This window comes from Chroicocephalus ridibundus, chromosome 1, assembly GCF_963924245.1.
Source record: "Chroicocephalus ridibundus chromosome 1, bChrRid1.1, whole genome shotgun sequence".
In the NCBI taxonomy this organism is placed as follows: Eukaryota; Metazoa; Chordata; class Aves; order Charadriiformes; family Laridae; genus Chroicocephalus; species Chroicocephalus ridibundus.
The window spans coordinates 104,295,241-104,320,771 of record NC_086284.1 but is presented as its reverse complement, the minus strand read 5'-3'; the positions used below and the strand labels follow the sequence as shown (position 1 = coordinate 104,320,771).

Sequence of the window (25,531 nt, the reverse complement as noted above, 5' to 3'; positions counted from 1 at the left end):
CATGAAAGAGTCAAAGACAGCTTTAACATACAAAGAAGATACCATGTATTCCGTGGCTGACATTACACCTCTGTAATACAGTCAACTCAAGGCAACTGATCCACCTGGTACCAAGTGTAAAACTATCTCAATTATCTTACATTTACATACTGCAAAATCCTACGCAGGGACTGTTACAGCAGAACAGCTAGCACATGGTAAGTTGTCCAAGTGTCAACATCTGCAAACTTTTTAGTTTGTCTGCTGTAGGGCTGTGACTGGTCCCAGACAGCAGAAGCAGCAAAATTGCAGTTGTGTGCCTGGGAGTAATAAAGTTCCCAGGGCACCCCAGCCCCTTCCTCCTGGATGAGCAGCCCCAGGGAGAGGAACTGTAATAGTTTTCGTTTTAGTTAGAAAATGCAGCTGCACAAGCCTGAAGAGAGAAATTTAAAATACTGTTAAAATGGCATAACTGCATCAGAAATTACTTCTGGGGGTAAAGAGGTAACTTTGCAATTCAAACTTCTACTTCTGATACTAAATACAACTGGAGGGCTGAATCCAATAGGTCCTTACTTAAGCAGGATTTCCATAGTTAGCAGTCGTCAGTTTGCATATTAGGGTTAGAAAATTTAGCACAAGGTCTTGTAACTCTCTGTTGTTCAGGGAATAACCACATACCGTCAATGTGAGAGATGGGGATGCTGACGTTATCAGAGTCTTGTTTAAACATATTAACTTGGAGCATACTGGCTTCCTGAACAAGGTCTGCTGCTTTATCTGTATATGGATAGGGATTTGTCACCAGTTTCAACAGGATCTGTTAACAAAAGTTGAGAGAAAAGTAAAGCGCACAAGCTATTAGGTCTACAGGATCCATATCTTGTAAAGAGAGACTATGTTCTAAAAGTGGTTAGAAGCTGGGAAAATTTTAGGAGGACAACTTCCATATATTCCTGCAGGAATCTGCCTATGGTTACTGCTGTACATGGGACGCTGGGCCTGCTGGAAAAAGAAATGTTCACTGCAATTTTGCACCTGAAGTGCTACCACACATTGAGTCCCTGGGAAACTGCAATGAAAAGGAAGCACTGGGCATTTAACATCCTGAAAAGCAAACAGGAAATGTCAGCTTTTCTTGTGAAAGATTACAATTTATTCAGGTCTAATAATTTTGGCAGGTATTGCCACATAAAGAGGAGATAAGAGCTACCCACATACAGAACACTCTACTCTTTTATCAACAGTGCTGTAATAACAATTTATCTTTCTGGATTTAATTTTCCTCCAAATCATTTCACTGTCCTCCCACCCAAGACAAGAAAGATGCCAGCTCTGTATAAAGAATTACAAACACTGCTTTTCTCAGAATTCATTCACTGATCTTTGACAGGTTTCTCAACAATAGCAACAAAATAATTAGTTTCCATTAACGCTATTCTTGGCATTGTTTATCCAGCTAATTTGAACAGTTGTTACCCTTTCCAAAAATTGAATCACTGCTTCCTTTTTGTCTTCTTTTGTATTATCCAAGTGTTCCAGCCAAATTGAAAGTTCCTTCCATGTGTACTCAAACACTCCACTGTCACGTAAAACCTGACCAGAAAACAAAAAAAAACCCCATAACAATTTAAATACAAAACCCCAAAAAAGCACAGATCTTTTTGTACAGCAACTTTATGTTTTCCTCTTCTTGGGAAGAAAAAAAGAAGAGCAGGCTCATGAAAAGAAATATCAGTCATTCTCACCCCCACAGTTCAAAAGGCCTTACTCCCACTCACCAGGGCCATTCTAACTGTTCAACAGTTACTAAAACTGAATGCATTTTTTAAAACAAAATCTCCCAAGACTGTATAGTCTGACCTCAGCCTAACTAGGACCAAGGCCTAGTATCTTCAGCACGGCTATTTGCTTACTGGTCTCTGAGCAAGAGCAGTAAGAAGTGAGGCACGACTATGTTACAGCTGACGAGTGAAACCCCCTGAGCTCTGCCAGAGACACACAGGCTCTGTAGGAAAAGGGCAGGAAACCGTCCCAGGGCAGAGAAAGGAGGGCTTTAAGAACTACCAAAGTAAGAAACAAAACATGGCTTACTCTCTCAAAACTGGTAAAATCAGCTGACAGCAACTTCTTTCTGCTCCTGTCTTCTCAGAGCCTCTCCCTCTCTCACCTGCTGTCTGCAGCACAAACCCAGTAAACTCCACTTGGTTCCTGCCCTCACACTGACCATGTGTATGGGATAGATCCCATATGCACCCCATTCAAGTTACGCTGTCAACAGCTATTCACCAGGCTGGGCAGCGAGCACATGGCGATCTCACTATGAACATTCATTCCCATGCATGTGGAATGCTAGACTTTTCTAGAAGCACTCAGGGCACAGGAACCTGCTTCAGCACATGCCAGGGCACCATGTACCAGATCCAGAGGCCGTTGTGCTACCTGCAGGGCTGCTCACTGCAGCAGTGTCTCTGCTGCTTCACTGCTCGAGGCCTACGGTGCAGGGACAGAGAGGAAGAGAGCCTGCTACAGTACAGAGCCACAGCCAGGGCCAATCCATCTCATTGGTCCCAGCCTGCAAAAAAGCCTTATATGTCAGACAGCTTCAGCAAAGTGGCCTGAAAAAAAAGATGTGCTTCCTACAATGTGGGCTACTACAACTCTGTCTCACACACTGGCAAGGAAGGTCCCCCCAAGACACAGACAAAGGTAAAAGCCAGGATAAAGGCTAGGAGACTTTGGTCAAGTCCTTCTGTTGTCAGCAGTCAGTCAGCACAAGCCCTACCGAGGTCAAAGTTGTCTGGACACAGAGCATTCGATCCCTGCACCGCAGTAAATCTTGTAAATTCAGGGGAGCAGGCTATACTGCTTTAAGAGGGTTGTACTTCTTTATACCATTATAGCAAGAAACAAAGAGTGCCATACCCTTAAAAACAGCCTGTAGGGGGGCTTTTGAAAACTACTGAGGTAATACAAAAGGAAAATCACTGCTAAAATAAACATAAATCTACTTGTGCTTAAAACAGTTGGGCAGATAGGTAAACCATCAAATAAACAAACAGTGGGTTGTGACCACAGCAAGGTCCAGAAGGAAGCGCAGGCAAACTCACAGTTACTGTGGGTGGTGAGGTAGATGCAATTTTACCACAGTCAAGTAACAAGCATTAAAATATTTAGAAATTTTTGCCCACTTTCATGCTATCTAAATTCATGCCCTTATCTGAGGCACACAAATTAGGAACTCGGTGACCCTATGCTACGTCTGTTAAAGAAAGAGAGGAGGAGGAGGGAAAAGAGGAGGAAGAGGAATGGCTGTCTGAAGGACAATCCAGATGACAGGCAATTTGAACAGCACAGTGGTAGAACCACCTGCCCCTCACTCTCAACAACAGAAGAAACCTTGACCAGCTTCCTAACTCTGGAATCTATGTTAAGTGACTGTAATTATGTGGGATGAATCTGTCCGTGCCTTTGTTTTTCCCCACACACAAAGGAAGTTATCACAGTTCATTTGGTCTACATTTACTCTGTGTACACCACCATCAGCTATAAAAATAACATCGCTGCTTACATGAATCTGACAGGATAATTCATTTAAAGAAAGAAAAAAAAAAAAGAAAAAAGGATTCATTTTTAAATAATTAACTATTTTTGGCAGAGTCTTGAAATAGAAATACACTTGCAGCTCTCATGAAAACAGGCAGGAACAGAATGTGAAATCCAAAAACATGCCTTCCGATTATATGGCACTGTGTTGAAAAATAAGCAAAACACACTCATTAACATCTATTCTTAGCACCCTTTCTGCTGACACAACTGCCCTAACTTCACTGCTCCTGTGTTCTCTTCAGAGAAAATGAAATGGACTGAATCTAAAAGAGGAAACAAGAATGACTCAGGCAGCCCACGTCTCCACTCAGCAAAAGAATCCAAATACACTAGGAAAACTGTACGGGGTAGCTTCTGATTGAGATATTCATTACTGTGGGACAAAGTTAACCTGCCTTTAATCCCTTATGGCGATCAAGGGCAACTAGAACCTAGTTCAATCACTGTAACTCTGGTGCAGTGGTTTGGACATTACAATTGCACCCTGTGATTGAAACTAAATGCAGAAATTAAATGCAAAAAGCTGTATACAGACTTGTATACCACTATTACTATGGGACATTGCATGAGGAGCTCTGTTCAGGCCTTCGAACAGCGTTTTGGATCTTCTCTTAGCGGGGACCGTTGTTTGGTTGGGTTTGTTTTTATTTTAGGTCTCTACCCCAGCTTCGATAACCAGAAGATGCCCAGTTTTAAAAAGATATTTGAACCGACAGCCACTGGTGCCCTCATGAGATCTGTAGTTGATCAGCACTTCTGAAAAGTCATATAACTTATTTAAATGCACAGAAGGGGATTTTAATTCATTTTTAAGGCAACAGTACTCCTTGCATCAGAGCTTGTATCAGACTGTAACAAACAGGACTTTTTTGCAAGGCCAGAACAAACTAGCTAAGGCTTTAGGAAGGTTGCAGTGATGAAGTATAGATTAAATAAATGAAGATAAAAGAGAAAGATCAAAAAAAAAAAAATCTCTTCTTGATCAATGTCAAGACCTTTACAGGTACAAACTACATCGGTTTATTACAGTATCAAAACCAATTCAGCCAAGAGAGGGTGGGTAAACATTAAAGACATTTTCCTTACTATTTCATCAACTTGCAGCAAATTCAGTTGACAGCATTTACTTTCATAGAATACTTAGCCAACAGGTAGTTATCTTACAGAAATTTCCAAGAACAGCCTCAGAAACAGGAAAGACAATGGTTGGCCACACAAGTATGCAGTAAAGGTATCAGCTTTAAGAAAAATTTTAGAGCACATAAATTTTAGATTAATAAGATATAGTGAATATCCCGATATTTCAGATCAAACACTTACCTTGATGATCAGCTTTTTGGTTGAAATTTTCAGATGAGAATGGTTACTTGTAACAAACATTTTCATCAGTAAATAGAATACTGATTTTTCACCAGATGCCTTCTCTGTCTCAGAAACATTCTAAAAGAAAAATATATTAAAATTCCCCTGGTACAGCAACACTTTACAGGATTATGTTGCATTGAAGCAGATATGTAATGAAAGTATATTATTTTATAGACCTGCCCAAAAATACCAAGGCCAGAAATCAATGGCATCATTTATACTACTTTGCTTTCAGAAAATAGAGTACAACGGTTTTTTGGAAAGTGGAAGAAGAGAGGAGTAACAAAAATACCAATAAAAGAGTCCAAGATAAAGCCACATTCCTCCACAACCATCCACCCTACTTCTATTTTTTTTCTCCCCAAGAATTCAGATTTCCTACAAGTACTGTCTGAATAAGAAATATAATCATTTAAGAGACTGATCTCCAAAGAACAGGAAAACAATGCAAGTCACAGTGATGTCAAATGCTGTCTGAACATCAAATGACGATCCTTCAGCCACCTCCCCTGCGTTTCTCACTGACTTGCATTTGATGTCTAACAACTGTAACCCTCTATAACATCGCCAGATTTGGCTTGTAACTTTTCTGTTAAAATCTGTCTATACTAGAAGGGCAAAGCCAAAAGAAAATACTTTAACTTCTTTGCCTGTTTCCAGTTTTTCCTTTGCTTGCTCTTAACCCTCCTCAGTCTTCCTTTATGGCCAACTGGAAACGACAGAAAATCTCCTACAAAGCAGGATCGCAGTCACAACACCCACACGTCTCTCTGCTTCCCCCCAATGCTAGGCCCACTCTTTTCTCCAGACATGAGAAGCAGGCTGCCAACAGCTCTCTTACTTTACAAGCCTGCAGTAAAAAAGAGAGCAGGGGCCCTGAAGGTTTCCTGTAATCATGGAGAGGAAGGACAGCCTTAAACGACAGAATCTTCCCCAGGACTGTGTGGGATGGCTCCTACCAGCAGCTCATTCCCTTGGTCTGAAATCTCAGGCTTTACAGACAAGTGGAAACCAGCAAATTCCCAATCTTGCCCCTCCACAAGGAGAGGAAGAGCTGAAGGAACCATTGTCCAGCCCTCTTCAGGGAGGCAAAAATTTCTGTCCTTGTAGAACAACTTTTCAGCTCAGACAGGATTCTTCACTAATGCTAAGACTATAATTCTGACTGGTTTTACAAAAGGATCACCTCCTACAACTAGGACTAGTTTAAAACTAGGCAGTGACAGATGTAAAGACTTGAGGACAAGAGGCTAAAGAAACATAAATCTGCCTTGCGGTTTCCTACCTGTACTCTGAACCAGGCAAATTTATTTGCAGGAAGTTCCAAAGCTACTTTCAGTATATGGTGCTGCAGAACAGGAGGAACCTCCTCTCGGAGGCCTTTTTCAGTGACGATACCTGAGGTTTGAAAGCAATACAGTCATCAACTTTATTTTGGTATATTTTCCTGAGACTTCAGGAACACAAATTATTTAGGGTTTCAAACCACCACTGTGAGATAAGCTGGCAATCCACAAACTTTGATACCATGACATCCCCAGACACATTATGGTTATGTTTGGCCAATTTAAGGCTGGAATCCAGCCCTCAGCGGGGAGAGACTAACACCTGTTCTCAGCACAAGCCATTACTGGTACATGGGAATACAAAATCTCTTCTATCAGTCCCAGTGACCCCAAAAAGCTGTGTCCCACAGGAAGTAAAGAGGATGGATAAACTAGAGACCAAAATATTGGTCTCTAGTCAGAGAATAAATTGCTGGACAGCAATAATTGGTCAGAATTATTCACCTTACAGCTGTGCAGAGACCCTTGCAACGTACTCCAAAACTGTCCTGCCCACACTTTAACAGCCTTTAACAATTAAGTTATATACAGAGATCAACTGTATAAAGCTTTTGTTTCAGTGTGCTTTTCATCGTCTGTGTAGTATCTTCGTGGTCCATGTTAGAGACAACTATAAATTTTAAAAACGCAGCATCACTACACAGTCTAGCCAATAGTAAGACCAAACAATAAAACTGTACCAGCTGTGTAAAGCACATATTGCTACAAGGTAGAAGAATATGCTGCCTTTGGAGTGTATGTTTCAATCGGGTGAGAGGAAGGAACGACAGAACTCTCAAGCTGGCATCTGAGAGAGTAAAGTTTCAAGATTAATTTACACCATCATTTTCTACCATATCATCTGCATCAAAATGAATATACAGGCTCACTTCATCACATTTGTTTGAGAAACTTTCTGCTCTATTCAACTTTTTAATTTTATTATTTTATACTGTAACAAAACATACCATCAAAGAGACTCGTGGCTCATAAAAAGGTGTCCTACCTTTTGTCCATTTTGAAAAAGCAGACCAATGCTAAAAATCATGGGATAAACGGGATATGTGACTTGGTAAGTCACCAAGTATACAAGCCAATTAAACATGCTTTGACAGAGGGAAAAAAACCTCAAGCATGAGACAGTTGATTCACAGGGTTTTTTTAATTTAAAGCCCGTTTTTTCCCCCTGGCAAATTTCAACCAAGGCATTTACATAACGCCCATTCTTATACATGCCAGACCTGCCTAAAACACAGATAGTTGCTCTGCTCTGGTGGCCTACAAGCTCTAGTGGCCCACAGACAGCAATGATGCCCAAACAACATTTTGCTTTCTCCTTCAGTCCCAATTTTAAATGGCTGTATTTATTGTGCCACAAGCAGTACTGGAGGATCTTGCCCACAGCCCGTAATTGGTGGCTGATCATCCTTACTGCATTAAGGAGGTACAGAACGTCTCTGTTTACTTCTGCCATATGTAGAGGAATACCCTCTGTGAACATGACATCAGAGACAAAAATAGAACAACGCTGCTAAAGTGCTTCCTCATATAGATTTTCCACAGGAGATAACACCATACAGAATACTGTTCTTCTTCCCACACACTGCCAAACTGTGATAAAGTAATTCAAAACACAGCAAATGGAAAATATACTTGAATATTAAAACATTTTCCAGAGGAGACAGATGAATTTGTATGTGCTTCTCCCCCACCCCAAACTTCTGTGAACTATACTGTTAAAAAAAAATTCTGTCATTGCAGCTAAGAAGAGTTTGGAAATAACTTACTTATGTTGGATTGTTGACATAGGTCTAGGAGAATTACACACCCAAATCTCATTAAGACTTCGACATAAGTCTTCCTCAGAAACATTAGAATTAAAACCCCATAAAGACCAAATTTTTGCAAGAATATGACACACAAAGAGGAAGACTGTAGGGCAACCTACCACTTACAACAACTGAGTGTAGCAGAGCAGCTATGGAATTTAAGAGGGCAGAGTGCCAAAGTACTGCAAAAATAGCAACAATAAATGCCAACACAAGTAAGAAACTACAATGAGTTACTTTTAGATAACAGTTCTTCCTCTATCTACACAGAAGAGCAAACATTCTCTTCTGCTGTGGACTTTGTAAATATCCAGAGAAAGAAATGAAGGTAATAGAAATACCTATCACATACCTTTTAGCAGCTTGCTAAAATCAAAGTTGCTCCGTGCTACCAAGTGGGGCACAACCTTCTGATAAAGGCATATGACCTGAAGCAGTGCAGCTTTCAGAAACAGTGTCTCAGCATCATCTGAGCCTAAACAAAGTGTTTACATAATTAGTTTCTTCTTCCTTCATACCAAAAGAGCAAAGTGTAGCACCAGCATTATCCAACATGGGAATTACTAACTGTATTTCTAATAGACTTGCATATGAAATGATCAGTTACCTTCCTCATTAACAAGAATGGGGGGAAAAAAATGGAATCCCCAGCTTCCCTCCCCAGCATTCCTGTGTGAATATTTTAAAAAGTAAACTAGCTTATTCAGTGCTTAAACTGACATTTAAAGTGCTCACATATATAAAAGACAATCTCAACATTTGGATTCTCACTATAAGAATCCAATCAGTCCCACTGCTGTTCAATTTAAGGCTGAGCAACAGAAAAAAGTGAAGGCAAGGACACGGTCAGGCTGCTGGTTTCCGGGGACACTATTTTTACCTAATGCCAGGTAGGTTTGACTGGGGAAGTGCAGGACACAGTACACTAATTTTTTATTTCAGTTAAAGGTTTCTTTCTTTGCCTTCCCTCTTTCAAAATAATACTTTCTCAACGTGACCTCTTGGCAAGAAGAAGACAACAAATATCTGTACGAGAGAAACACCAACCCCAGTTAAGGCAGCTGTTTACTTCTCAGGAAAAGCCATTTCAGCAGCTAAACATTCTTTTAGTTTATGAGGATGCATAAAAGCTACTTGTTATCCAGTCACTAATGAAAGGAAGCAAAAGAAATGAAGGGCAGGGGCAGCCAGAACTTTTTTTTTAACACCTACTTTTTGCCTGTTAACTGGGTCTCCCTCAGGGAGCCATGAAGAACTGGATGGATGCCATGCATAAACTTTTGTCTTTGTTTGCCTGAGTCTCAACTCCCATTACAAAAGAATTCTCTAGTGGCCACAGTGCAAACAAAGCTGTAAAAGGTGAGCCCAGAGTAAGTGATACAGTATCATCACCCTAGTATGCAGAGAAACTACAGCTACAGTACTTTAGAGATGAGCTGCTCCGTTGGTTTCAGCAGGCATTCTACCAATAAAGAGCCTTGGAGTGTCAGTGTTGATAACTATTTTGCTGCCCAAAGCCACGCATAGAAGGTCATACACTGAAAAACTCTCTGCTCCAGGAAGTCTCACTGTGTAATATGCCCTGTGAACTGGCTATAGATTTATCTTCCCTCTGTAAGTAAAACATTGCAGGCTGCTAGCCAAGCTACAGAGAGTACTAAAACTTCCAGTTCCCTGCAATGGGACTACGAAAGCAAGTCCTTCAGGACAGATCCTGGTTTCAAGAGAGAAAAACTGAAGCCTTCACTCCAACCCTCTCTCCCTCTTCCAACACTTGCATGCTTTTACTCCTGTGATACAACAACACAAGCATTTGTGTAGCCACAGTAACTAACTACTTCAAAAAAATTAACTCATGGTAAAATAACTTGGCCAACCTAAAATCCCTCAAAAAATTATTTTTCAGACATATCAGTTTCCCTACCTGTTTTATTGTGTGTGCAAAATACTACTACTAGCATAAATGGGTCAAGAACAGGAGGATTAAGTTCAACAAGGGGAACAACTCCATTCGCCAGTACATGCTGTGGGCCATCCAATTGGAAAGCAGACTGGCAGACACGGACCTGGGGGTTCTGGTGGACACCAGGTTGAACATGAACCAGCAATGTGCCCTTGCCACAGAGAAGGCTGCTAGTATCCTGGACCGCAACAGGCAAAGCATTGCCAGCGGGTCAAGTCAGGTGAGCCTTCCTCTCTACTCAGCACTGATGAGGCCACACCTGGAGTGCTGTGTCCAGTTCTGGGCTCCCCAGTACAAGAGAGACAGGGACACACTGGAGAGAGTACAACAAAGGGCCACAAAGATGATGAAAGAAAAGGAGCATCTCTCCTGCAAGGGAAGGCTGGGAGAGCTGGAACCGTTCAACTTGGAGAAGAGAATGCTCAGGGGAAACTCACCAACGTATAGAAATACCTGAAGGGGGGGTGCAAAGAGGACAGAACCAGGCTCTTTTCAGTGGTGCCCAGTGGCAGGACCAGAGGCAACAGACACAAACTGAAACACAGGAGTTTTCCTCTGAACATCAGGAAACACTTTTCTACTGTGAGGGTGACTGAGCACTGGCACAGGTTACCCAGGGGGGCCGTTGGAGTCTCCATCCTTGGAGATGTTAAAAAGCTGTTTGGACATGGTCCTGGGCAACCAGGTTTAGGCAGGGGGATTGGACAACATGACCTCCAGAGGTCCCTTCCAACCTCAACCGTTCTGTGATTCTGCGATGGCAGAAAGGAAAACTGCTTAACTTCCTTGTAGCAATGGCAGACTATTTGTCAAACTGCGTTCGTAGGCAATTCTGACACTGGTCAGAATTAAACTGCCCAGAGAACTGAACAATGCAAAGATGAATAGTAAATGCACAAGTGACATCTGGACTCTGCTGAAGTTAACTACCTTACACAGGATGAGGATTTCACAACATCCATTCACACACATGTAGGAAGGGGTAACTCCACCTGATTTGCCTACCATGCTGTTCAGCAACTTCTGCTGTCTCAGTCGTCTCCTTCACAGTGGAGGTATCACTTTCCCTTTTCTCCTGTTGGCCATCATGGTGTTCTTTCCCTTGCTTCAGAAGGGCCTGCCAGGCAGCCACTATGTTGTTCATATCTGGTAGAACCTAGAAGCAAAATGAGTAAATTGCAGTGGCTCTCCTGCATGAGACAAAGCTACTGTGATAAAAATATTCACAACCAACCAACAAGAAGTTGGTTGCTGTTCTTCACAAAGGTAGTAACTGATCTTGTATGCCATCAGAAAAAGATCTGAAATCAAGCAGTGTACTTTCACTTCTGCAGAACATAAATACTGGAAAAAACATTTTATTCAAGAAGTTTCCTGGGAAAAATTTAACATTTGGTTCTTTATCCCCATGGTATATTTTCAACCCAAGTGCTACCTTGCCTAGTAACTTCTAACTCTGAATGAACTTTGCTGGCTACGACTTCCTTGAACCACAAGGATAATTCGCTTCTGAGCCTGCTCTTGGAATTCATTTGCAGCACAATCGCTGCCAATGCCACAAATTTATCTCACAACAAAATTTTATTTGCATTTCCATCAGACAGCTTTGTTAAGAAATGTAGTCTACTACTACATCAGTTATTAACCTTTTAACCCACAGTATTCCCACACCACCACCACCCAAAGATACTATCCTTCTGGCTCCCAGGCCACAACCACTTCGGCAGAAAGTGCAGAGGAACAGTTACCTGCTGCAAAATGACTCATGTTAGACCCCAATTTTCTTTTTACTTTGTACCTTGCTGATGGCTTCTCTGTACAGCTGTACAAATTCCTGCATCATTGACAGTGTGTAGACTTCTGACTTCTGCCAAGTTTCTTCATTCAAACAGTACTCAATATTCTTCAAGGCTCTTCTCAGAATCATTGATACAAGTGACAGTATGCTGTGCTTCACTACTACGCTGGGTAACTAAAAGAAAGAAGTTGAATTATATGACATTTCAGTGCTTCTTCTTATGCTTTGCACATAACCTGTACTCTGAATATATGTTAAAATTTGTTAATAAATTAATTACTTCCTAAACCTTGGCTTGCAGGAAAGAATCTGTAGGTTTTCAGATTCCCAGCCTAAACCACTCGTGAGCATTGGCAGAGTTGGTGTCTATGAATGGCTCTTGGAAGCAGCATCAATGAGTTAATTAATTTTCCAGGGCTTCCCCAAGCCAGCTTTATGCTGGGACAGAAAATATAAAATATATGTAATTAACCAACGTAAGAAACTTCTTGGATGATCACACACTTAAATCAAACAGTATTAACTCAGACAGAAAAATCCACTGAAATACTACAGACTGCTCTTACATTTAGTCCTTGGGTGAACATTATTTTATTGCACACTGCAGGGACTGTTGTTACCATCACCATAGAAAGCAACCTGGGAAGAGGAATAAACTCTGAAGTCTTAAAAGAATTGGAAATCTCTCGTTGGGCCTCATAGATCTGAAATAAAAATAACAATTTAATCAACATTGATATAGTCCTGGAGATAATAGCTTCTTCGGCGGAGCATTTCACAGAAGGGCTTTGACTTGTCAAAAGTGATGACAGCACTAAATATCAATTTTTATGCAGAAATGCTACAGCCCATCCTCCAGACTTCTATTCAACTAAATGGAATATCTGTTATGTGACCTGCACCCTTGCTAAAGGCCACCCCTTTTTAACAAAAAGGGCTACAGATCCTACTTGCCCAATTTAAGCTTAAGCAAAGAGTCAGAGGAACACTCAAAAAGGACAGAAGGATTTTCTATCTGAGCTTCGATGTCGCTGCATCTCAAAAAATGTATCATCAACATGATGTCTCCCACTGCTTCTTATGACAATTCCTTCTTTGCTGGTTCAGTTAAATGTTTATACAGCCTCCTGCTCTGAGCATGGCTTTTTACCAAATGACCTTCCAACTCACTCTATATCTACACTTTTTAAAGCAGCTGTGGCTCTGAGCCATGGCTCATTTTCCTCAGCACCCACAGAAAACAGGATGCCGTTTTCCCCCCTTCATTTACCATCTTCGACATTTAACAGCATCCTGCTGCTGCTTTTCTAACATACCTACGGTAATTGATGGTGTTATTTCAGAACCATTAAGTCCTTCCTGTTTAGCTCGCTTAAACCTCAGTCACCTAACTTCCCTGCTGCTGGACTGGTTTATTTTTAAAATAATTATTTATGAAATATTGTGCCTGTCTGCTTTTTAGTGATTTTAATAAACTCTAACGCATTGTGCATTTACAGCTGCGAAGACAATACACGAGTTTCCTCTGATACAGAACAGCTGCTTCTGAAACAAAACCAAAAAAACCCACTCCCTGATCTTCAGCTCAGTTCCTCTGAAATCAATGAAATCTTGTTCCTTGTCACTATGAAGACGTCGGCTAAATTCATTCATTCAGAGTTAGGTTACACCTAACGTGGCCCCATCACAGGCTGGCTGGGCTCTCTACTGCACAGTACCCAAACTGAGATATTATAATGCCATTCCAATGCAAAAGTAATTTATCTGTAATAAAAGCAATCAAAGGCAGGCTTACCAATCTACTACCAAGTTCCTTGGCTTGGTAACTTTTCTGTAGGTCAGGAACATTTGACTTTACCATTACTATTGCAATTTTGTGTAATTCTGCACTACTGTTTAACAAAAACAATTTTTGGAAGAGAAAAAGAGTATTGGGATTGTATTTTTCTGTGGAGATGTGGTGTGCATCATTCATACTCTTACCTTTTTGAGTAACTTCAGATTATCCATCCAAGCTGACTTCAGTCTAGGAACAAAGGAATACTGGGTCTCCTTAAAGTATCTATTCAATAAATCTGGGCATACTTTAAAAATATTCACCATGAGATCAGCAACCATTTCGTCTTCTGTTGCAGTTTTTAAACCAAGCAGAAAGCGCAGAAGCACCACATTTCCTCCCCTATTGAAGACAAAAAAACACTTTAAAAAAGAAATCCCTATTTCGATACTTTACACGTGATGCTAACTCTGCAACTCCTCTAACCATTGCTGGGGTAAATTCAACACAAGACCTTTCACACTGCTTGCGTAATTTCAGAGTTTATACTCAGAAAAGTAAGAACTGACTTTACCTCCAGGTTTTCTGCATGACAAACAGTAATTATTTTTAATTAAAACCACAATGTTTCAGAAATATTCTAACCAAACTTCACAAAGCTAAAAACGTAGAATTAAAATTTAATATTAAACTTGGAAGCATTTTCTGTGGTCCTTCAGTTCTTTTTTTTTTTTTTTTTTTAAGTTTTCTTCTGTATGTCCCTAAACAAAGTGAGAATACCGCAGATGCCAGATGAATACCAGTTAAAATTTTGTTTAAAGCAATAAACAACCTGCTCCAGCACCACTCAGTATTAGTACCTGCTATTACAATCTAGTACCTTTCTTGCCCAGCTAATGTGATGAAGCATAAACTCACCCTATGAGGAGAACCCCTCCATGGAATTACAAGAGTCTCAATTATTTTCTCTATCAGTCATAACCTTAGTGCAAATGTATTTTAACTAGTTAGCAAAAGCAAACAGTAGGGCAAATAAGTGCTTCCAGATTAGGTGTTGCAGGCAAAATTCTGGCACTACTGAAATCCATGTCAGCATTTTGCCAAAATCTGGGATAAACCATGTCTGGTTCTACAAAATGTAAATTAGACTAGATATTTCACCACCCTCTGCTTAACACCGCAGCTTTGGTACTTTACTGTCATATCAAAAGAATCTAGGGTCCAAAAATCACACCTTGCAGTAAGGGACTTGGTATCTAGCTATTCATGGAGACGGTTCAGAGAAACACAACCGTTGCCTAAGCCCCTATGAATAGGGCAGAGCATTCTCTCCTCTAGTAAATAGAAGTATAAGGAGATCCAGTAGTTTGATCTTGGGAAGCTAAAAACAAAAACAATAAAAACCCAAACGTATTTATTTCTTCTGACACCGAAGAAAGAGAGACAGAAGCGGAATTCAGTGAAGTTACTGGCAAAGGCCTGGAAGGGCAGACAAGGTAACTAGTGAGGTGTCTCTTGTTCCCAGCACAAAGCACACATACAACCGCAGCTGTCTGGTCACTTACTTGCCAGAAGTTCCAAGACTTGGATCATAGAAAGTTATGCCATGTTTCAAAGAGCAGCAGACTTCCATTAAGAAATTATGAACAAGTTCCCGTACCATCATCTTTCCTGCCTCTTCAGAACCTCGAGTCACCTACAAAAATCAGAAAGGAGTAAAAAAGGAATATGATTTTTGGTATCACAGAAGAAAATCTTACATCAGTTTCACTCTTCTCAAAATTTAATGAAGCTCCTTTTATACAGAAATGCTAAAAGATAGTTTAGCTTTTGTTCAGATTAACAAGACAAATTTCAGTTTCTGTATTAAATACATTAAATATTAGAGTTGTTTTGTTGTTTCGAGGAAAGCAAACCTCCCAAATTTAGGTACTTCGGGCTTTTTGCAAAGTCAGACAGAAGAAGATAGAGAGAAGTCAAGCTAAAGAAAAGCAGTGATATTAAACTTCCATAAATTGGGCAAGCCATCCTGGGACTTTGAAGTCAAGGACCTACTATTTAACCTGAAATAACCAACTTTCAACCTTGCAGGACAGGTTCACTATGGGAAAATTCAGAAAGACCAAAAAAAAAAAAAAAGTCACTGAAATCTTCAGCACAAAGCATGCAAAACAAGCATGCGTACATTTGTTGGACCAATTTGGCAGAAGACAGAACAACTTTAATACGGGGCAAGAAAGATAGATAGCTAAAAACTGAATATGCCAATGCTTCAGGGAAATGTGAGACATCAATGCCATTACAGTTACCATCCAAAAATGGAAGAAATGACCAAATATCCATGCCAAGTAAAAACTAAAAAAAAGTGAACCCAGGTTCCATTAAGCTTTTACAACCAGCACAACTCTAGACCCCTACAAATGAGAAGTTTCTTGACAACTGTGGTTGGGAAAATCACAAACCATATGACTCACAAGAACTGCATGGAATTGTAAGAATTTAAAATTACTCAAAACTGAAATGCGTGTTTATGAATAGTGTCACAGATTTGCACAGCTCCAAGCAGACACCTACTAGAAACAGATCTCCTCCAAAATGCATTTACAATATGTCAGGATTGGAATGGAATAGGCATAAACATCCAGTAGAGCAAGGATAAGAAGGCAGTTGTTCAGTGTTACAAGTTTTGAAGAATGGTTGGGCTTCTAAAGATCAAGCGTTAATCAACACAAAGATGAAGAATCTGCAGCCAAAACCCAGTGGAAGCATAGAAGTCTTTCTACTGCTTTGCATTGGCCTTATAGCCATGCCTTAGATATTCTCACAGTGAAAGGGGGGAAAACAGAGATTACATGATTAAGAAAAATAAAAAAAGCAAAAAAGTAACCGATTTATGAGAAGATGACAAAATATCTGCAGTACTAACACACACCCACCAGCTGCGGCCCTGATCCTTGCCTCATCTATGACTTTAGGAATGTCATTTCACAGGCCAATAGAACCAATAACAGCTCAGCCCTCAGAAACCCTGTCAGCCCCTCAAGCAATGCAAGCTGAAAAGGCTGGCAACCATCTCGGGAGTTTAGCTCTCAGCTAAACTAATCTAAAGCTAATCAGCATGTAGGATGGGAATGAGGCATATGGTACGAACATTGTTTCTGATATATTCTCCAATACAGACACAAACGCGTCCAGGCAATGGAATACAGTACTCACAACCAAAATCCCCAGTTCTCCCTGGTTAACGGATTTGCACTGCAGTTCTGGTAATCAGGGAGGGGAAAGGAGCCCTCCTCCTTGAGCAGTGAGGAGCAGCAGAAAGTCAGGGTGTCTTTTTAAGTAGCCTCAGCAGATCCCTCTTCTTGAGAGATCAAGGTTAGAGTTACTAGGAGCTATTTCAAAACCAGTGGGCTGCAAGGGGATGGGGGGTGGCGTGGAAAAAAGCAAGATAAGGACTCTAAGTTACAAAGAAGTAAGTTACCAGACCTTTAAATCCCCAGGGCTGACATCAGTAATCCCATTCCACCGGTAAAGTGAAGCGATGCGAATCAACACTTCTGCAGTAAAAAAGCGCACCTTCTGGGTTTTGGTGATACTTTTATTTTCGACCACCTGAAAACAATGAGAAAAAAAAAACAAACAAACAGACAACTCTGTTTATTGCAAGTTATCACAAAATAATGGCAAATTAGCAACACACGTCATTCCTCTAGTACACACACAGTTCGCTCTCCTCACTAGAGGAGACTAAAAGGTTCTGCCTGTCCTGTTAACACTTCTTTCACATGTTCCTGCTCCCATCTTGACGCAGTTGAAGCCATAGGACTCTACACCAACTTCTGCAAACACTACACATGCTAACAGGATAGACTTTCAAGTTCAACTAAAGAGCACAGAACATATTTAGAGTAGCACAGCCACAGACTAGGATCATGGAAACCTGCTGGTAGAGGTGGTAGAACTCACTACAAATAAAGTTTGAATGAGAGGGATTTTTTAAATTCTCGTTTTCCTTGCTAAACTGAAGGAGTCATACAGTGTGTTAGGTTTCATCAATAACCTAACAGTACACAATGTACAATTCCCACATGGGAAAATCTTCATTTAGAAAACAAAGCTTCAAGGAGGTTTATTTTATATTTAAATGCTAGCGTTTCTCTTCTTCTTCTTCCAGAGTTATTGCAATAGAAAAATGAAAGAATATTTTTGGCTTTAAATTGTCAGTTGTGAAAAGCCTGAGTCTGAGGCAGGCTCTTTGGTTACACTCTAAATTTGAAAATATGTTTTCTTCTTTTTCTCAACTGCAACTTCCTACAGTAATGCCAAACACAGATTCAAAAAAATCATAGATACTGGAAATAAAAACATTTTAAAAACATTTGTATAGAAACAAATATCTGGTGCAGTTGCTGTACCCACAGCTGCAATAAGCTGATGCATCACAGTAAAATAGGCACTGCCATGCTCAGAAACTAAGGAACAACAGAGCACAGGAAAGTCAGTCAAGACTAAACCAACACTCACACCTTTGAGCAATTCCTACTTTCAAGTTTTCTGTCTCAACCCTGCTATATCACGAGGTTATTTCTTTCTGCTTTCAAAGAATCAGAAAAAACAACTTCAAAGAGGAGCTGACTTACCTCTCCAACAGTACTTTCTGATAGGAGGTGGTATGTACCCTTCCTTTTTCAAAAAAACTTCTTTGATTTTGGGAAGACAATTTTATGATAAAACTTACCTTTTCCTCTACCACACCAAGAAACACCTTTGACTGAATTTACCTCCTGAAGCAGAAACTTCGCCATCCTAATGGTAAGCAACTCCAAAGACCAGCTAACCAGGACCACAGGATGTGGCCTCAACAGAGCCCTGCCAAGACTGGTAGGGGAATGGTAACACACACCCTTCAGCTGCAACCAGACAGCTCCTAGGAACCCATTTCATGGCACAGTCCCCATACTACAAACACACAAAATCCTTTTTCTCCTGGAAAGAAAATTGTACGTCATTACGTAGTTCAGAGGTAACAACCCTAGTCAAATCTAGCTGACCTCTTCATTTTGGCATGAGACGTGCTAATTGAAGGACCAATCTTACTGTCACTGGAACAACCAAAAAGACTCCAGTTCTTTTGACCTTCAGGCTTGGCACCAATGCAATCACAACCCATGAAACAATGGGAATCTGCTGGACACCACACACTAACGATGAGCTGAAATTAGCATCCAAGTACAAGCTACAAATTACTTCCTTTAAAAGAGGACACTGGAAAAGCATAACAAGCTTCAATCCTGAAACAGTAAAATGGCGAAGCTATCAACCTTCAATATTATTGGTAAAGGACACATTGACAAACTTTGAGCAGCAGCACAGTGCCAACATCTTAAAGAGCTGTACAATTTATGAGAAATTACTGCAAAACTGTTTACAGCAACACAGAAAATAGAAAACAAGAGACAGCACAGCATCAAGGGCATATCATACCTTAGTTCTCAGTGTGGAAAGTAGAAGATTGACAGTAGAAACTTTGTCTTCCTTTATTTCCGAGCGAAGAATATCTGGAATGAAATCTAAGAAGACATTTCAAATGTGAAAATGTGAAAGCTAATTTCGACTAAAATGCTTGAGGGAATTCATACCCATTTCTCTTCAATGTCATATTATTTACCTTGCTGTTATATTTATGGATGAACCAAATGGCTGCAATCAGAGTTCAGAAGGATAACGTGTCTGTAACTGAAGTGATGAACAAGTAGTGCTGCCAAATCCACTCTCACCGTAACTAGCTAATTTGCCAACTTGGTTATCAACACTTATTGCAACAGCATCTGTCACCTTCAAATATATTTTGCGCCCTAATGTGCTATGCAGTATTTCGACTTGAGTAAATGCCTATCCTTTTCACTGAAGGACTCACAACAGTTTCACTGACTGATTCTCAAATGTTTGGAGGTTACATTTTCAACCACATACATCATCTTTTGTCTCACCTGTCTTACCAAGGGTTGCAATTCACAACTTGAGAAACATCAGCAGTAGATTTCAAACAATTAAAGTCAACAGGAGTTTTACATTACCTTCAGCATGTAAGAGATCAAGTATTAATCAAGTGTATGTAAGATTCAACTTTCTGGATCCTCTTTTTTGTCAGTCCAGTTTGACCGCCTCCTCTAAGAGACAGGGAAGTAACATACTCCCAGACTGCACTCCCATGCAATGTCTCCATAAAGGATGCAAAGGACGTTACCCTGGTCTCCTGATCACTGACAAAAAGCGGTCTAATGGAGTACACAACAGTTGTCCGGCATGAGGAATAAAAGAATACTAGAATATGCACAGTCTTTATCACTTTTAAAATATTTTTAATGCAACATATGCACTATTACTGTGTCATTAGCAGCCGGAGGCTGTGAAGTTTTTTTTCTGCTTATTGAATCTATGGTCTCAAAGTTATATTACATTTACCTCTTTTGCATCTGTGTCACCAAGGGCTTCCTATTTTTGGACAGTTTTTGCAGACAGCAAACATTATTCTCAAGCAGAAGAGACACTCACTAGAATACTGCATAAGTGTAAAGCTTTACAGCTAATAAGATGAAAAATACATATTTTGTATCTTATTAGTGCTGTTTAACTGATTCACATTGTGATTTAGCTCATATTTCTTATCACCTATAAAAGACTCTGCCTTTAAAAAAAAAAAAAAAAAAACAAGCAATTGTGAAGTACCTTTTAATTCCAGCACCTGTGTCAAGATTGCATTGTCACCAGCAATTAAAAAGGAGACAGCAAACTGAATATAAGCCATACGGACATCACTTATCCCCTAGAAAAGATAAAAGGCACTATTAGCACACAGACTGTACAGAACTGCAAAATTAATGCTGCAACAATTGACTATCATCGTAAGTACTATAAACAGGTAAATTAAAAAACTTCTATAACCACGTTGCATGTAGCCATACACATGTATTTACATGCAATACATCCACAGTATATTAATTCGAAAAGCTTCTTGCGTTAAGCAGATCACAGTCTGTTAAAGTTAAAATCAAAAAGGAAGGTGTCTTATAGTTTTGCATATTTTCCCCATTCTCGATATATGAGATAGGCCATAAATAAAAAAAAGAAGACAATGTTAACAGTATTTTCATGCCAAACCCTTGTATACACATCACTGAACATCCTCACTTCTGCACCACTTGGTACACTGGTGAATTCACAAAAATACTCAAGAACGCTAATGGCAGTAGTGCTGCTGCAATTTCTTACTATATAGGCTTCCAGAGCAGTGCCAGCCTTGGGGACCCCCGCTGCTCATTGCCATTTCTAAGCTGCAGGGCATTACACCCATCCCTCAGCTATCACAGCTGCTCATGCAGCTACCTGGATCATATAACTCAGATTGGCTAAAAAAAAGAAAGAAGCTCTTAAAAAGGGGGCTAATACATTATAAAACTACAGATTCAGGCACAGTGTAAGTAATGAAAGCTTTGCCTAGAAAAGCATCACAGGATGTGAACATGATTTGTTAATTTTTTTTGAAACTTACTGTGCAAAACTAAGTTTCATGTAAAAATGCTTGAAAGTAGACACTAACTAGGCTAAACATGAGGCAGAGGTGACTTATGAAGGGGCTGAAAGAACAAATAAAGAGAAAGAAAAGAGATTTTGCTGTAAGCTTTGGGCCTGATATTTTTGTATTAGAAAATTCACCTATGTTATTATGTCACAACTGGCTAATTTCACTGAAGGCTGAGCAAGAGTAAGATCTTCAATCTGTTTCTGGAAACTTTTTTTCCTTGTACCTTACCTGCCTATCTAATAAGCTTGTGGTCAAAAGACTCCTACATCCATGCATTTTAATTTAAGGAGTGAAGGTACTCCTCGAGACAACTTCTGCAGTAAGGTCAAAACCTGTGAAATCTGACATTCCTGAGATTGTTTATATATAAGGCAATCAAGTAGAAGGCAAAATACAAACACACGCCTTTCTCCCTGAAACCACTATTTACAGTCTCATTTGTCACCACAGATGGCACAAACCCAACACAAATGTTCAAGTTTATTCTGCAAGTCATCTTTAAAAACTAGAAACAATCTATCAGCATTGAAAATAATACTGGATTTATTATACCTTTAAATCTGGAATTAAATATAAATATTCTTGTTCTGGAACAGTGGTTCAGGTCAACCCTAATTATTTTTAGCAAACTGAGAGGAAACAAGAAATAGTTCCTTTTGGAAAAAGAGGAGTGATTTTTTCTACTTAATTCCATATCCTCCTTAAGGATTTCCTCCAAGAGGTTGTTTAAACCTCCTGGTTATATTTTCAAATGCAATTATTCTGACTGTACTAGTACTGGGGAAAATCCTTGCTCCATTTCTACAACTGAAGAACCTCCATTTACTTCAGTGACCCAAACTGCAATCCACACATTGGAAAAAAGACTGAGCTCTTCCCAAACACATCACTGAATAGTTTTCAGAAGTTTACAGCAACTTTCACTCCATTTTAGACATGAAAAGGGTAGCCCACAGAAACTATACATTTATATTTCACCACAGCTTATTAGAAACAGACAAGGCACTTTGACGTTTTGCAGTAAATTCTACAAAGCATTGTAAAGACAAGGTTATCCTGAGGAGCTCTGCACCCTGACAAGATGAGAAAGACCAGCATGGGGAGGAAAATTAAGCAAGCTGTACGTCAAGGGTGCAGGCCAGTTCTCCCACTATTGCAGATATTCAGAAACAACCCCTGGGGATTTCCTATATAAATAGATGGAAAGCTCTTGCCCCATAGATCAGTTCTGCTCCAAATTAGAAACAATCAAGAAGCATTTTGGCCTGACACAGGACACGAAGGAAGAAGATGTATCTTGAAGATGAAAATACAGCAGAGACTTGGGCAACAGCTTAGTTTTAAATACTCGGCAAAGGAGAACTGATGAAGCTATGGCATAGCATTTCATGGCACACAGCAGCTTAATTTACCTTCTTACGTCTTTTTTTCAATAATCCAGGCAGAAACTTATTATTGAAATCAAAGTGGCTATACACATCCCTTGCGGAGTCTGGCCCCTGAGCCACCATTGCTGATAACAGGGTAAGGCACACTTGGTTCATCCTAAAATGAAAGGCAGGGGAAAACCTACAGGTTATTTCCAGGATGACAGTTACACAAACAACCAAATAAAGACATTAAAATTTAAAGAAAGACCTTTTTCCTGTAAAAGAAATTATGCCACTCCATCTCCAGCATCCACACAAGCCTTCAGGAGTTTCAGGCACAAAGCAGTTCTGAGTCACTCCCAACACAATCAATCAAGATAGCCATTAGGAAAGTATCCCTGGTCAAGCAAAGCTCTCGCTGCAGTTGATGGGAGCTTTAATTGAATATGTGACCAACCCCTTTAATGACCATCACAATACAGATTTAGGCCAAACACAAATTATTCCATTATTCATAAAGAACTTCGATCTTCTTTGTGAAAAACCTATTTCTACAAGCATATTTCTCGGACAGACCCCCCAATCCTGCAAATGCTTATGCACTTTAAAGCCACAAGGAGATCCGCAGAAGTCACAGCTGATGCTAAAGTTAAGGACACACAGAGTGTAGGCCAAAGTTAAAACTGCATTTTTTGTGTTTTAGCTGAATGACAGAGGTTTTCTTCAGTTTAAGTATGCAGCGTGGTCCTGTCATGAAGTAAATCCCAAGATCTACACTCAGTTTTGATTCTTGCTCACTGACTACTGGGAAAATAGGCCAAAGTTAAAACTGCATTTTTTGTGTTTTAGCTGAATGACAGAGGTTTTCTTCAGTTTAAGTATGCAGCGTGGTCCTGTCATGAAGTAAATCCCAAGATCTACACTCAGTTTTGATTCTTGCTCACTGACTACTGGGAAAATTTGCCTGAGGAAACAGAACAGAAGTTAAAACAACCAAAGCCATTATAATGGCAACTGGGAAGTAGGGGAGAGGGAAGAAGAGAAAAGGGAATGCCTATTCATATCCTTCCCAAAAATTAAGCTGTAATGAGAGGCTGGATATTCACTTTATGAAGTGTGACAAAAGGAAGAAAGTGCCAAGAACTTCTAAATTCATGGGAGTCTGACATTTATTTCAATAGGAACATGACCTGGCCACCAGGTATACATCTGCAGACCTCCATCATCTGAATAGCCACTACCCCCTAAGGGTTTTGGAATCTGTCCATCATGTCTCATTCATGGACAATCTGTAAGAAAGCCATATGATTAAAGCAGAGATCCCACCTAGACATACCACAATAAAACCCCTTTGCACATCAAAGAGGTAGCACTGAAAAAGTAGTTCACATACTATCAAAATACCATCAGAAATCTGCAGCCTCCTCTATGCAGGTTCTAGAAGGATTTCGTCAAAAGCCGTAATCTTTCAATGCTAATAAGAAGTGTAGATCTTGCATAGTTTCAAAATTTATTTACAATATACCTATCCATCTGTATTTGGCATTCTATGTACAGTAAGACCAACTGAGTGGTGCAGGAAGCATGGTTGGGTCCGTGAACTGGAAAGCAGAAAATGCTTTTCTAATTCTGGCCTCTCCAAAGACCAAAAGACAAGTCATTGGCCTTGGACAAGTCATTTGCAGTCTCTATTTTTTTCTCTCCCTTCCAGGTTTGTATAAAAATGTCTCTGCCACTTGGGACTTCTCACCCTGTCCACAGAACATGAGAAACTATTGTTTAGACTGGACAAGATAACACATGAGTGCTTCAATCGGCCTAAAATGGCCTTAGATTTAAGAGACAAGAAAAGTTACAGAGGAAAAGCCAATCTGAAAGAAAAAATTCTACTATAAACATGGAAATCTGACTACAAAACATACAGGGAAATAAAACACTCAAGAGCAGCTCTTTTTGCCATAAAACCATGGACTGCTCAGCCTCTGTGAACTAGAAGAAAGCCTGTTCCCCCCTGTTCCATGCAGTACGTTTCACTTCACAAACCAAGTAGCATTAAAATAACAGGACTCAAGATACTATGCACTTCACCTCTCACCAGGACAGGCACAATCAATGAAAACTACAGCCTCAGGAAAGTATCGTATAGGATTAGATTAGATTGTATATTATATATCAGAGCTTCCACCCTTCAAAGACTTCCACGTGCAATTATTCTATGAAATGTGGAACAGTATCATTAAATAAGCCAAGATGAATTTTGCCACACCTTGTACACATGTGCAAGACCCAGACAGCCCCTCGGCATCAATTCAGAGCAACTGACAGATTCTCCACAACAGTACAGAGAAGACTTACCTGGGATTTTCAGAATATAAAGCAGCATAGACTGATTTCATATGGGAATGAATCAACTTTTTGACTATGTTCATTCCCACAACAGAGAAATGGGAGAGGTCGCTGGCTGTCCTCAGTAAAATGGCCTCTAGAGCTTGGAAGATTAATAGCATCTGTAAGATAATAGAGATATGTTATTACCTGCCAATATCGAGTATGGCTTGAAATTATTAGCTGAGCAAACAGTAACAAACACCATTAAAACAAAGAGTAACCCCACCACAAGATGAAAGCTTCCACATATGAAGTTAAATTCTGAATTCTCTCACAAATTAATGCTTCCTCTTCTAAAGGATTAGTTCTGAGAGTGCAAGGAAGCCCCTATACAACTACTAAATGAAAGACCAGAGAACCACAGTAGGTCAGCCGACTTCTCTTTTTTTTCAGTTGCTAAACTCATGGAATTCAGTAGTAGGGAGGGACAACCCCCGCTGGAAGCCTAAGCCAACGTGCTGACTGAAGGCCTGGACAAATAAACTGAATGTTAAAAAGGGTCCCTCCTCATGTGTGAGTTGACACCTAAATACATGATTCATC

At 40.0% G+C, this 25,531-nt stretch overlaps 1 protein-coding gene across 1 annotated transcript in view; it reads right to left on the bottom strand.

Moving 5' to 3' along the window:
• The window catches only part of URB1 (URB1 ribosome biogenesis homolog), a 55,229-nt gene that overhangs the window by 28,024 nt on the left and 1,674 nt on the right, over positions 1–25,531 (bottom strand). Inside the window, 15 exon segments of the mRNA XM_063346685.1 lie at positions 661–799; positions 1,459–1,575; positions 4,909–5,028; positions 6,239–6,351; positions 8,460–8,582; positions 11,076–11,226; positions 11,869–12,042; positions 12,435–12,572; positions 13,852–14,047; positions 15,211–15,341; positions 17,132–17,257; positions 19,130–19,215; positions 20,375–20,471; positions 22,643–22,775; positions 24,956–25,107. Of these exon segments, the coding sequence (XP_063202755.1) occupies positions 661–799; positions 1,459–1,575; positions 4,909–5,028; positions 6,239–6,351; positions 8,460–8,582; positions 11,076–11,226; positions 11,869–12,042; positions 12,435–12,572; positions 13,852–14,047; positions 15,211–15,341; positions 17,132–17,257; positions 19,130–19,215; positions 20,375–20,471; positions 22,643–22,775; positions 24,956–25,107 (1,996 nt within the window).